Source organism: Passer domesticus, chromosome Z, assembly GCF_036417665.1.
Source record: "Passer domesticus isolate bPasDom1 chromosome Z, bPasDom1.hap1, whole genome shotgun sequence".
Taxonomy (NCBI): domain Eukaryota; kingdom Metazoa; phylum Chordata; class Aves; order Passeriformes; family Passeridae; genus Passer; species Passer domesticus.
In genome coordinates, this window is record NC_087512.1 from 7,976,959 (window position 1) to 7,990,227 (window position 13,269).

Below are 13,269 nucleotides of genomic sequence, written 5' to 3' on the forward strand. Positions count from 1 at the left end.
GCAGATATGCCTTTGACAAACCCATGCTGGCTGGGCCTGATGCCCTGGATCTCCTGTAGGTGCCATGTGATGGGCACTCAAGAAGATCTCCATGAGCTTCCCCAGCACTGAGGTCAGGCTGACACTCCCATAGCTCTCCAGACTCCTGAAGATAAACATTACACTGGTCACACTCCAGGTGCTTGGGGCCTCCATGGTTACACAGGACTGCCAGAATGATGGGGAGTGACTTGGTGAGCTTTTCCACCAGCTCTTTTATATATTCAGGTACACAGCAGAACCGCTCAAGATGAAACTTCCACATTATACCACTGTCCTCCTGATGCACCTATCCAGAAGCATCCTGTGAGGTCAGGAATGAGGACCTCATTCGTTCTGTCTTTTCTGAGGCAGCTGAAGACAACAACAGGAGCAGTGGTAATGACACAAACTGGAATACAGGGAATTCAAACATGAAAGAAGAAATGCATTTGTATTATTTTTTCTATTCAGCTGAAACAAAACCAGAATAGAGATTAGAGAGGTTGAGTGATATCCATTCCTGGGAACATATCTAAAAGCATCACTGGACAAGGCCATGAGCAGACTCTTCTGATACCACCTCCACTCAGCATCATACTGCACTTGGGATATCCAGGACAAAACAAACAATTAAAATTAATTTTTAAAAATCCTTTATTGTTCAAAAGCAACAGCTTAGAAGAGACTTCTTAAACTCCATCACAATGAAAGTCAAACTGCAAAAAGGGAAGCAAGACACTGCAAAAGCTTCATCAACATTCAGTTGCTTAGGTGCAGGTCCCTAGACCCAGAGCCACCTCCTCAACTTAATGACTTGACAAGCACCTGGGGTTCCTGAGAATAAACAATTTTACAACTGTATCAAAGGCTAAAAAGAAAGAATTTATTCATATGAATACAGAGAAAACAACCATATCGTAGGCAAAAAACCAGAAAAACCAAATGGAGAATTACAAAAAGACTTGATAAGTGTCCCAGGCAGAATGGAAGCTTCAGACAACATTTATAAGGGAAGTCGCCCCACTGAGGTTCAGAACTATCTCCTTGCTGGTTAAACCCCTTCTCAGACAAGTCTGGAGGCAGTTTAACACAATCCTAGACCCGCAATAGGTAAATGGTTCATTACTATAGAATTATATCGGTGTAATTGACCCTTTATACGAATTTGACCTGAAAGATTATGGGCACATTTACACATATATAAAGGAAATATATTTACATGGGAAAAACAAATTATTAAAATTCATCATGACAATAATCAAAGAATTTTGATCAGAATTATCTATGAGACATTACAGACCGCTATAACTGCTTCTAGAGTGCTTTATTTCACCAATCTTGCAAAAGGCAAATTAATAACAAACTAGCGAACAATGCAATTAACCCAATGACTTTTGTGCAGCCTCAAGCACTAACCCAAAGGTGTGTCCCCACTAAAAGGACAAATATCCATACAGACTAGTAGAAGGTGAGTGCTCAAAAACCATGAAGTTAAGATGTGCAAATGGAATTCTACAGAATAAAAAGATAGACTATAATGCATTAAAACCTAGGACAGCTCAATCAGCTCAGCAACTTCTTAGAAATATAACAGTTACTCATGACTAACTTACCAACACCACCACTTCCTTTTTTCTACACCTTGAATTAATTTGGCACGTCCCAGCTACTGCAATATCAGTCACTAAACAATACTACAAAAAAATTTAAAATACTTGAGTTAGAGGAGTTCAGTGAGATAGATTTCAAGACTCTTCAAAACAAAAAACTCTTTACTTCCTCTGCCACAATCGCACATAAGTTTAAAACAATGTTAAAGCCCAAGATACTGCAAAACAACTGTTGAAGAGTGCCCGGTTCAGGGCAAGACGGGAAATTCAGCGAAACACAAGAGGAATAAGAGATAATCCCACAGAGAAAGGAAAAATATAAAACACTCACACCATCATGACAACTAAATCACGTGGCATGAACTTGGGGTTTCAATCACCCACAACCAAAAAAAAAAAGACCACCTCTACAGACAAAAAAAGAGGAAACAACAAAATCCCAAGCCACAGACAGCCCAAAACCACCACTGACTTCAGATCACAACGCCCAGCTGAAAGCACTGGAAACCATGGACGGAAACTCCCAAAAATCGGAAAGCGATGAAGGGAAAGCTGCCGCCGTACAAAGCCACGCGCCCACCGCCAGCCCAAGCACAGCCGCCAGCAGCACCGGCAGCACCAGCCAGCCTCAGCAGCCTGCTCCTGCCCTGCAGCACCCAACAGCAGCCACACAGCCACCATGCCTGCGCCCACAGACGCACGGCCACGCCTGCCGCACGCCGCCCCGCCGCTCCTGCTCCTCCTCACCGCTCTGGCCACCAGCCTGGCCTGCCAACACCTCTGGACACACGACGACGCCTTCCCCGCCGACGCGCTTCGCCTCCTCCAGGACGTGGCTGCCAGCCACACACAGCCCTGCCACCTGCAACAGCCGCCCTTCTTCCCCGACACCCTCCTCCACAACAACCTCCAGCCGCACCAAGCCGCCGCCACCGCCCTACGCATCCTGCAGCACCTCTTCCACACCCTCAGCTCCAACAGCACCCGCCACCACTGGCCCAGCCAGCCTCGCAACCAGCTCCTCAACAAACTGCAGCACCACATCCACCACCTCGAGCAATGCCTCCCCGACAGGGCCATGCCCTTCAAAGCACCACGCAACCCGCTGCTCGCCATCAACAAGTACTTCAGGGACATCCACCTCTTCCTGCACGCCCACAACCACAGCGCCTGCGCCTGGGACCACGTCCGCCTCCAAGCTCGGGCCTCTTTACAGCACCTCCACAACCTCGCACGCACCATGCGCCGCTAGCGCAAACACCCACACGCCAACCCACACCTACGCCCCACAGCCACCTCCAACCCCACGCCTCCTCTCACCTGCCACCGCACACGGGCCTGCAACAACCGCACCGCACCCGCACCCTTCAACCACTGCATCTCCATCCATCCATTCAGCCTCTCCCACCGACATGGACAAAGGATTTGCTCTACATATTTATTGACTTCTGCCATTATTTATTTATTTATTTATTTATTTATTTATTTATCCACCTATTTATTTTTCTACTTCTTCTCTTCTTGATGCCACTGGAAATAAAGACCTACCACAAAACACTTGCCACTGCCTCTCCTCTCTCTAGCACTGCTACCACTCTTTGCGCCAGGGCAAAGCCGTCTCCACTCAACCCCTACGCAAAGCCCTGCTCCAAACAGACCCCGTCCACCCTTCTCAATGGCACCTGCCCTAGCAGCAGCCTGCAGCACACACTACGCAACAGCACTGCCGGCCTTTGGCCAACAGCACACAAGCACAACAAGAAAAACGCCCGAAGGCTGCACAGCACTGCTGCACCTCATCTGCTTGATCCACACCGTGCTCCATCCATCCAATCCATGCCTCTCTGACTCACACACAGCCATGCCATGCGGGACACTGGCAAGCACTATGCACAAAGCCAAGCACACAAGGTCACTTTCCCTGCCCCTATCCACCACTGCTCTCTAGCCCTAACCATACAACAGCACCAAAACCGCCAAGCAGCCTCATTTTGCAACATGGAACGCCATGCTCCCCGCTACCAATCACCTCTTTCTTTTCCATTGGCCTTCACAGAGTCTCCCGCAGAAGCAGCCTCATCTTCTTGCCTCACTCAGAGCTCAGCCTGACTGCTCCTTACTTCCCACACTCTTCTGCTTTTCCCTTTAGAAATATAGGGCTTACATGTCCCTTCTACCACTTCTTGCGAACTTCCGCTGAATGACGCCACCTTTCAGATACCATGCACTGGGGCCTAGCAACTCCATCTGACACTTCCCTCAGCACTCACGCACTAAGCTCTTCATGTCCCGCCGACTAGTACACCTTCAGCTTGTTCAGATGCTCTCAAACTTCACCCTCCCCTGCAGCGAGCGGCCTGCCCATCCACATTCTTCGGGAACGGCTCCCAGCATTTGCCTTCCGCCACTTCGCCAGCGTGCCTGGACATCACTGACACGCAAGGCTACAAACACCCGCTGCTCTCCACAGCCTCTTTGCCCCAAAAGCCTAGAACCTTCCAGACCTGTCAAGCACTACCAGCAACAATGCCACCATGCCACCACCAGGCCACAGCCGTCATCCCCTTGCACACTCCAAATTCCTCTTTGCACAAGCCAATTTCCTCTTTGCCTCTCCCCACACTTTCTGCCTTTTTCTAAGGCCATCTGAAACTACTGGCAAACCTTCACTACTCCAGCCAAAGAAGACCAGCTCCCTCAGCCTTCTGAGAAGCCACATGCTCTGGATCACTGGGCAACTTCAGAGCCGTCCCCTCCGACACTGCCACAGCTCTCGTGGACTCAAGAGCCCCAAACAGGACACAATCTTCCACAGCCAAGGGCTCTGCAATCCCAAAACACAACACCATTTCTTTCACCGGGACACTCCTCTTTGGCCGCCTCATCCACTCAGGCATGGATCTCAAAAGCAGAGCCCTGCTCCAGGCCCACAGCCATCGCACCACGCGCCACAGGACGAGCAAATCCCTTCCCTTTGGCCCACTTCTTCACTCAGCCTTTCTTGCCTGCCTTCTTGCTCGCTCCTCCCAAACACAGCAGCTGCAGCGCCTCCCTGCAAGGACACCCTCACGCCTCCAAGGCCCACCTGCACAGACAGCCCCTTCAACGCTGCCGCCACCTCTGGCCATTTAGCCCAGCAGGGGAATTGCCAGCCCTCGCCCACTGACATCACTGCACATCCCTCCCTTGCAACCACAAAAGGAAAACAGCAGCTAAGAGGAAAAGAAAGGCAAACCACAAAGTGAAAGGAAAAGTGACCGCAGCCACCAGCAGGCCTTTGCAGGTGGAAACCATGCCGAGCCACCAAGACAGACTTAGCTGCACAGCACACACCTCCCAGCTGCCTCGGCAGCTCAAAGGGAACGCCCAACAGCCCTCTGCACCGCACCTGACCCCGACGCCTCTGACCCACAGCTTGCGCAGCCCCGGCACACGCAGCCACCACCGTGCCCAACCACGCAAACCACTTCCCCAAGACCACCAGAGCCACCAGCAGAGACTGGAAACAACAGACAGAAACTGCCGGCAATCGGAAAGCGATGAAGGGAAAGCTGCCGCCGTACAAAGCCACGCGCCCACCGCCAGCCCAAGCACAGCCGCCAGCAGCACCGGCAGCACCAGCCAGCCTCAGCAGCCTGCTCCTGCCCTGCAGCACCCGACAGCAGCCACACAGCCACCATGCCTGCGCCCACAGACGCACGGCCACGCCTGCCGCACGCCGCCCCGCCGCTCCTGCTCCTCCTCACCGCTCTGGCCACCAGCCTGGCCTGCCAACACCTCTGGACACACGACGACGCCTTCCCCGCCGACGCGCTTCGCCTCCTCCAGGACGTGGCTGCCAGCCACACACAGCCCTGCCACCTGCAACAGCCGCCCTTCTTCCCCGACACCCTCCTCCACAACAACCTCCAGCCGCACCAAGCCGCCGCCACCGCCCTACGCATCCTGCAGCACCTCTTCCACACCCTCAGCTCCAACAGCACCCGCCACCACTGGCCCAGCCAGCCTCGCAACCAGCTCCTCAACAAACTGCAGCACCACATCCACCACCTCGAGCAATGCCTCCCCGACAGGGCCATGCCCTTCAAAGCACCACGCAACCCGCTGCTCGCCATCAACAAGTACTTCAGGGACATCCACCTCTTCCTGCACGCCCACAACCACAGCGCCTGCGCCTGGGACCACGTCCGCCTCCAAGCTCGGGCCTCTTTACAGCACCTCCACAACCTCGCACGCACCATGCGCCGCTAGCGCAAACACCCACACGCCAACCCACACCTACGCCCCACAGCCACCTCCAACCCCACGCCTCCTCTCACCTGCCACCGCACACGGGCCTGCAACAACCGCACCGCACCCGCACCCTTCAACCACTGCATCTCCATCCATCCATTCAGCCTCTCCCACCGACATGGACAAAGGATTTGCTCTACATATTTATTGACTTCTGCCATTATTTATTTATTTATTTATTTATTTATTTATTTATTTATTTATTTATCCACCTATTTATTTTTCTACTTCTTCTCTTCTTGATGCCACTGGAAATAAAGACCTACCACAAAACACTTGCCACTGCCTCTCCTCTCTCTAGCACTGCTACCACTCTTTGCGCCAGGGCAAAGCCGTCTCCACTCAACCCCTACGCAAGGCCATGCTCCAAACAGACCCCGTCCACCCTTCTCAATGGCACCTGCCCTAGCAGCAGCCTGCAGCACACACTACGCAACAGCACTGCCGGCCTTTGGCCAACAGCACAGAAGCACAACAAGAAAAACGCCCGAAGGCTGCACAGCACTGCTGCACCTCATCTGCTTGATCCACACCGTGCTCCATCCATCCAATCCATGCCTCTCTGACTCACACACAGCCATGCCATGCGGGACACTGGCAAGCACTATGCACAAAGCCAAGCACACAAGGTCACTTTCCCTGCCCCTATCCACCACTGCTCTCTAGCCCTAACCATACAACAGCACCAAAACCGCCAAGCAGCCTCATTTTGCAACATGGAACGCCATGCTCCCCGCTACCAATCACCTCTTTCTTTTCCACTGGCCTTCACAGAGTCTCCCGCAGAAGCAGCCTCATCTTCTTGCCTCACTCAGAGCTCAGCCTGACTGCTCCTTACTTCCCACACTCTTCTGCTTTTCCCTTTAGAAATATAGGGCTTACATGTCCCTTCTACCACTTCTTGCGAACTTCCGCTGAATGACGCCACCTTTCAGATACCATGCACTGGGGCCTAGCAACTCCATCTGACACTTCCCTCAGCACTCACGCACTAACCTCTTCATGTCCCGCCGACTAGTACACCTTCAGCTTGTTCAGATGCTCTCAAACTTCACCCTCTCCTGCAGCGAGCGGCCTGCCCATCCACATTCTTCGGGAACGGCTCCCAGCATTTGCCTTCCGCCACTTCGCCAGCGTGCCTGGACATCACTGACACGCAAGGCTACAAACACCTGCTGCTCTCCACAGCCTCTTTGCCCCAAAAGCCTAGAACCTTCCAGACTTGTCAAGCACTACCAGCAACAATGCCACCATGCCACCACCAGGCCACAGCCGTCATCCCCTTGCACACTCCAAATTCCTCTTTGCACAAGCCAATTTCCTCCTCACGTCTCCCCACACTTTCTGCCTTTTTCCAAGGGCATCTGAAACTACTGGCAAACCTTCACTACTCCAGCCAAAGAAGACCAGCTCCCTCAGCCTTCTGAGAAGCCACATGCTCTGGATCACTGGGCAACTTCAGAGCCGTCCCCTCCGACACTGCCACAGCTCTCGTGGACTCAAGAGCCCCAAACAGGACACAATCTTCAACAGCCAAGGGCTCTGCAATCCCAAAACACAACACCATTTCTTTCACAGGGACACTCCTCTTTGGCCGCCTCATCCACTCAGGCATGGATCTCAAAAGCAGAGCCCTGCTCCAGGCCCACAGCCATCGCACCACGCGCCACAGGACGAGCAAAGCCCTTCCCTTTGGCCCACTTCTTCACTCAGCCTTTCTTGCCTGCCTTCTTGCTCGCTCCTCCCAAACACAGCAGCTGCAGCGCCTCCCTGCAAGGACACCCTCACGCCTCCAAGGCCCACCTGCACAGACAGCCCCTTCAACGCTGCCGCCGCCTCTGGCCATTTAGCCCAGCAGGGCAATTGCCAGCCCTCGCCCACTGACATCACTGCACATCCCTCCCTTGCAACCACAAAAGGAAAACAGCAGCTAAGAGGAAAAGAAAGGCAAGCCACAAAGTGAAAGGAAAAGTGACCGCAGCCACCAGCAGGCCTTTGCAGGTGGAAACAATGCCGAGCCACCAAGAAAGACTTAGCTGCACAGCACACGCCTCCCAGCTGCCTCGGCAGCTCAAAGGGAACGCCCAACAGCCCTCTGCACCGCACCTGACCCCGACGCCTCTGACCCACAGCTTGCGCAGCCCCGGCACACGCAGCCACCACCGTGCCCAACCACGCAAACCACTTCCCCAAGACCACCAGAGCCACCAGCAGAGACTGGAAACAACAGACAGAAACTGCCGGCAATCGGAAAGCGATGAAGGGAAAGCTGCCGCCGTACAAAGCCACGCGCCCACCGCCAGCCCAAGCACAGCCGCCAGCAGCACCGGCAGCACCAGCCAGCCTCAGCAGCCTGCTCCTGCCCTGCAGCACCCGACAGCAGCCACACAGCCACCATGCCTGCGCCCACAGACGCACGGCCACGCCTGCCGCACGCCGCCCCACCGCTCCTGCTCCTCCTCACCGCTCTGGCCACCAGCCTGGCCTGCCAACACCTCTGGACACACGACGACGCCTTCCCCGCCGACGCGCTTCGCCTCCTCCAGGACGTGGCTGCCAGCCACACACAGCCCTGCCACCTGCAACAGCCGCCCTTCTTCCCCGACACCCTCCTCCACAACAACCTCCAGCCGCACCAAGCCGCCGCCACCGCCCTACGCATCCTGCAGCACCTCTTCCACACCCTCAGCTCCAACAGCACCCGCCACCACTGGCCCAGCCAGCCTCGCAACCAGCTCCTCAACAAACTGCAGCACCACATCCACCACCTCGAGCAATGCCTCCCCGACAGGGCCATGCCCTTCAAAGCACCACGCAACCCGCTGCTCGCCATCAACAAGTACTTCAGGGACATCCACCTCTTCCTGCACGCCCACAACCACAGCGCCTGCGCCTGGGACCACGTCCGCCTCCAAGCTCGGGCCTCTTTACAGCACCTCCACAACCTCGCACGCACCATGCGCCGCTAGCGCAAACACCCACACGCCAACCCACACCTACGCCCCACAGCCACCTCCAACCCCACGCCTCCTCTCACCTGCCACCGCACACGGGCCTGCAACAACCGCACCGCACCCGCACCCTTCAACCACTGCATCTCCATCCATCCATTCAGCCTCTCCCACCGACATGGACAAAGGATTTGCTCTACATATTTATTGACTTCTGCCATTATTTATTTATTTATTTATTTATTTATTTATTTATTTATTTATTTATCCACCTATTTATTTTTCTACTTCTTCTCTTCTTGATGCCACTGGAAATAAAGACCTACCACAAAACACTTGCCACTGCCTCTCCTCTCTCTAGCACTGCTACCACTCTTTGCGCCAGGGCAAAGCCGTCTCCACTCAACCCCTACGCAAGGCCCTGCTCCAAACAGACCCCGTCCACCCTTCTCAATGGCACCTGCCCTAGCAGCAGCCTGCAGCACACACTACGCAACAGCACTGCCGGCCTTTGGCCAACAGCACAGAAGCACAACAAGAAAAACGCCCGAAGGCTGCACAGCACTGCTGCACCTCATCTGCTTGATCCACACCGTGCTCCATCCATCCAATCCATGCCTCTCTGACTCACACACAGCCATGCCATGCGGGACACTGGCAAGCACTATGCACAAAGCCAAGCACACAAGGTCACTTTCCCTGCCCCTATCCACCACTGCTCTCTAGCCCTAACCATACAACAGCACCAAAACCGCCAAGCAGCCTCATTTTGCAACATGGAACGCCATGCTCCCCGCTACCAATCACCTCTTTCTTTTCCACTGGCCTTCACAGAGTCTCCCGCAGAAGCAGCCTCATCTTCTTGCCTCACTCAGAGCTCAGCCTGACTGCTCCTTACTTCCCACACTCTTCTGCTTTTCCCTTTAGAAATATAGGGCTTACATGTCCCTTCTACCACTTCTTGCGAACTTCCACTGAATGACGCCACCTTTCAGATACCATGCACTGGGGCCTAGCAACTCCATCTGACACTTCCCTCAGCACTCACGCACTAACCTCTTCATGTCCCGCCGACAAGTACACCTTCAGCTTGTTCAGATGCTCTCAAACTTCACCCTCTCCTGCAGCGAGCGGCCTGCCCATCCACATTCTTCGGGAACGGCTCCCAGCATTTGCCTTCCGCCACTTCGCCAGCGTGCCTGGACATCACTGACACGCAAGGCTACAAACACCTGCTGCTCTCCACAGCCTCTTTGCCCCAAAAGCCTAGAACCTTCCAGACTTGTCAAGCACTACCAGCAACAATGCCACCATGCCACCACCAGGCCACAGCCGTCATCCCCTTGCACACTCCAAATTCCTCTTTGCACAAGCCAATTTCCTCCTCACGTCTCCCCACACTTTCTGCCTTTTTCCAAGGGCATCTGAAACTACTGGCAAACCTTCACTACTCCAGCCAAAGAAGACCAGCTCCCTCAGCCTTCTGAGAAGCCACATGCTCTGGATCACTGGGCAACTTCAGAGCCGTCCCCTCCGACACTGCCACAGCTCTCGTGGACTCAAGAGCCCCAAACAGGACACAATCTTCAACAGCCAAGGGCTCTGCAATCCCAAAACACAACACCATTTCTTTCACAGGGACACTCCTCTTTGGCCGCCTCATCCACTCAGGCATGGATCTCAAAAGCAGAGCCCTGCTCCAGGCCCACAGCCATCGCACCACGCGCCACAGGACGAGCAAAGCCCTTCCCTTTGGCCCACTTCTTCACTCAGCCTTTCTTGCCTGCCTTCTTGCTCGCTCCTCCCAAACACAGCAGCTGCAGCGCCTCCCTGCAAGGACACCCTCACGCCTCCAAGGCCCACCTGCACAGACAGCCCCTTCAACGCTGCCGCCGCCTCTGGCCATTTAGCCCAGCAGGGCAATTGCCAGCCCTCGCCCACTGACATCACTGCACATCCCTCCCTTGCAACCACAAAAGGAAAACAGCAGCTAAGAGGAAAAGAAAGGCAAGCCACAAAGTGAAAGGAAAAGTGACCGCAGCCACCAGCAGGCCTTTGCAGGTGGAAACAATGCCGAGCCACCAAGAAAGACTTAGCTGCACAGCACACACCTCCCAGCTGCCTCGGCAGCTCAAAGGGAACGCCCAACAGCCCTCTGCACCGCACCTGACCCCGACGCCTCTGACCCACAGCTTGCGCAGCCCCGGCACACGCAGCCACCACCGTGCCCAACCACGCAAACCACTTCCCCAAGACCACCAGAGCCACCAGCAGAGACTGGAAACAACAGACAGAAACTGCCGGCAATCGGAAAGCGATGAAGGGAAAGCTGCCGCCGTACAAAGCCACGCGCCCACCGCCAGCCCAAGCACAGCCGCCAGCAGCACCGGCAGCACCAGCCAGCCTCAGCAGCCTGCTCCTGCCCTGCAGCACCCGACAGCAGCCACACAGCCACCATGCCTGCGCCCACAGACGCACGGCCACGCCTGCCGCACGCCGCCCCGCCGCTCCTGCTCCTCCTCACCGCTCTGGCCACCAGCCTGGCCTGCCAACACCTCTGGACACACGACGACGCCTTCCCCGCCGACGCGCTTCGCCTCCTCCAGGACGTGGCTGCCAGCCACACACAGCCCTGCCACCTGCAACAGCCGCCCTTCTTCCCCGACACCCTCCTCCACAACAACCTCCAGCCGCACCAAGCCGCCGCCACCGCCCTACGCATCCTGCAGCACCTCTTCCACACCCTCAGCTCCAACAGCACCCGCCACCACTGGCCCAGCCAGCCTCGCAACCAGCTCCTCAACAAACTGCAGCACCACATCCACCACCTCGAGCAATGCCTCCCCGACAGGGCCATGCCCTTCAAAGCACCACGCAACCCGCTGCTCGCCATCAACAAGTACTTCAGGGACATCCACCTCTTCCTGCACGCCCACAACCACAGCGCCTGCGCCTGGGACCACGTCCGCCTCCAAGCTCGGGCCTCTTTACAGCACCTCCACAACCTCGCACGCACCATGCGCCGCTAGCGCAAACACCCACACGCCAACCCACACCTACGCCCCACAGCCACCTCCAACCCCACGCCTCCTCTCACCTGCCACCGCACACGGGCCTGCAACAACCGCACCGCACCCGCACCCTTCAACCACTGCATCTCCATCCATCCATTCAGCCTCTCCCACCGACATGGACAAAGGATTTGCTCTACATATTTATTGACTTCTGCCATTATTTATTTATTTATTTATTTATTTATCCACCTATTTATTTTTCTACTTCTTCTCTTCTTGATGCCACTGGAAATAAAGACCTACCACAAAACACTTGCCACTGCCTCTCCTCTCTCTAGCACTGCTACCACTCTTTGCGCCAGGGCAAAGCCGTCTCCACTCAACCCCTACACAAAGCCCTGCTCCAGACAGACCCCGTCCACCCTTCTCAATGGCACCTGCCCTAGCAGCAGCCTGCAGCACACACTACGCAACAGCACTGCCGGCCTTTGGCCAACAGCACAGAAGCACAACAAGAAAAACGCCCGAAGGCTGCACAGCACTGCTGCACCTCATCTGCTTGATCCACACCGTGCTCCATCCATCCAATCCATGCCTCTCTGACTCACACACAGCCATGCCATGCGGGACACTGGCAAGCACTATGCACAAAGCCAAGCACACAAGGTCACTTTCCCTGCCCCTATCCACCACTGCTCTCTAGCCCTAACCATACAACAGCACCAAAACCGCCAAGCAGCCTCATTTTGCAACATGGAACGCCATGCTCCCCGCTACCAATCACCTCTTTCTTTTCCACTGGCCTTCACAGAGTCTCCCGCAGAAGCAGCCTCATCTTCTTGCCTCACTCAGAGCTCAGCCTGACTGCTCCTTACTTCCCACACTCTTCTGCTTTTCCCTTTAGAAATATAGGGCTTACATGTCCCTTCTACCACTTCTTGCGAACTTCCGCTGAATGACGCCACCTTTCAGATACCATGCACTGGGGCCTAGCAACTCCATCTGACACTTCCCTCAGCACTCACGCACTAACCTCTTCATGTCCCGCCGACAAGTACACCTTCAGCTTGTTCAGATGCTCTCAAACTTCACCCTCTCCTGCAGCGAGCGGCCTGCCCATCCACATTCTTCGGGAACGGCTCCCAGCATTTGCCTTCCGCCACTTCGCCAGCGTGCCTGGACATCACTGACACGCAAGGCTACAAACACCCGCTGCTCTCCACAGCCTCTTTGCCCCAAAAGCCTAGAACCTTCCAGACCTGTCAAGCACTACCAGCAACAATGCCACCATGCCACCACCAGGCCACAGTCATCATCCCCTTGCACACTCCAAATTCCTCTTTGCACAAGCCAATTTCCTCCTCATGTCTCCCCACACTT

General features: G+C 55.1%; 5 protein-coding genes across 22 annotated transcripts in view; 4 read left to right on the top strand and 1 right to left on the bottom strand.

Moving 5' to 3' along the window:
* UBAP2 (ubiquitin associated protein 2) overlaps nucleotides 1-13,269 on the bottom strand; it is a 192,464-nt gene that overhangs the window by 15,320 nt on the left and 163,875 nt on the right. The window lies entirely within an intron of this gene.
* Nucleotides 2,311-2,883, top strand: LOC135291531 (interferon-like). The gene has a single exon (XM_064405801.1). The coding sequence runs from the start codon at nucleotides 2,311-2,313 to the stop codon at nucleotides 2,881-2,883; it is 573 nt and encodes a 190-aa protein (XP_064261871.1).
* LOC135290004 (interferon-like) lies at nucleotides 5,310-5,882 on the top strand. Its single transcript, XM_064403893.1, has one exon. It carries the CDS (start codon nucleotides 5,310-5,312, stop codon nucleotides 5,880-5,882), a length of 573 nt encoding a protein of 190 aa, XP_064259963.1.
* Nucleotides 8,321-8,893, top strand: LOC135290005 (interferon-like). Its single transcript, XM_064403894.1, has one exon. The coding sequence runs from the start codon at nucleotides 8,321-8,323 to the stop codon at nucleotides 8,891-8,893; it is 573 nt and encodes a 190-aa protein (XP_064259964.1).
* On the top strand, nucleotides 11,332-11,904 carry LOC135290006 (interferon-like). The gene has a single exon (XM_064403895.1). The coding sequence runs from the start codon at nucleotides 11,332-11,334 to the stop codon at nucleotides 11,902-11,904; it is 573 nt and encodes a 190-aa protein (XP_064259965.1).

Bases quoted from the DNA above. Each gene is read 5' to 3' on its own strand.
- LOC135291531 (XM_064405801.1), top strand. From the start codon at position 2,311: ATGCCTGCGCCCACAGACGCACGGCCACGCCTGCCGCACGCCGCCCCG.
- LOC135290004 (XM_064403893.1), top strand. From the start codon at position 5,310: ATGCCTGCGCCCACAGACGCACGGCCACGCCTGCCGCACGCCGCCCCG.
- LOC135290005 (XM_064403894.1), top strand. From the start codon at position 8,321: ATGCCTGCGCCCACAGACGCACGGCCACGCCTGCCGCACGCCGCCCCA.
- LOC135290006 (XM_064403895.1), top strand. From the start codon at position 11,332: ATGCCTGCGCCCACAGACGCACGGCCACGCCTGCCGCACGCCGCCCCG.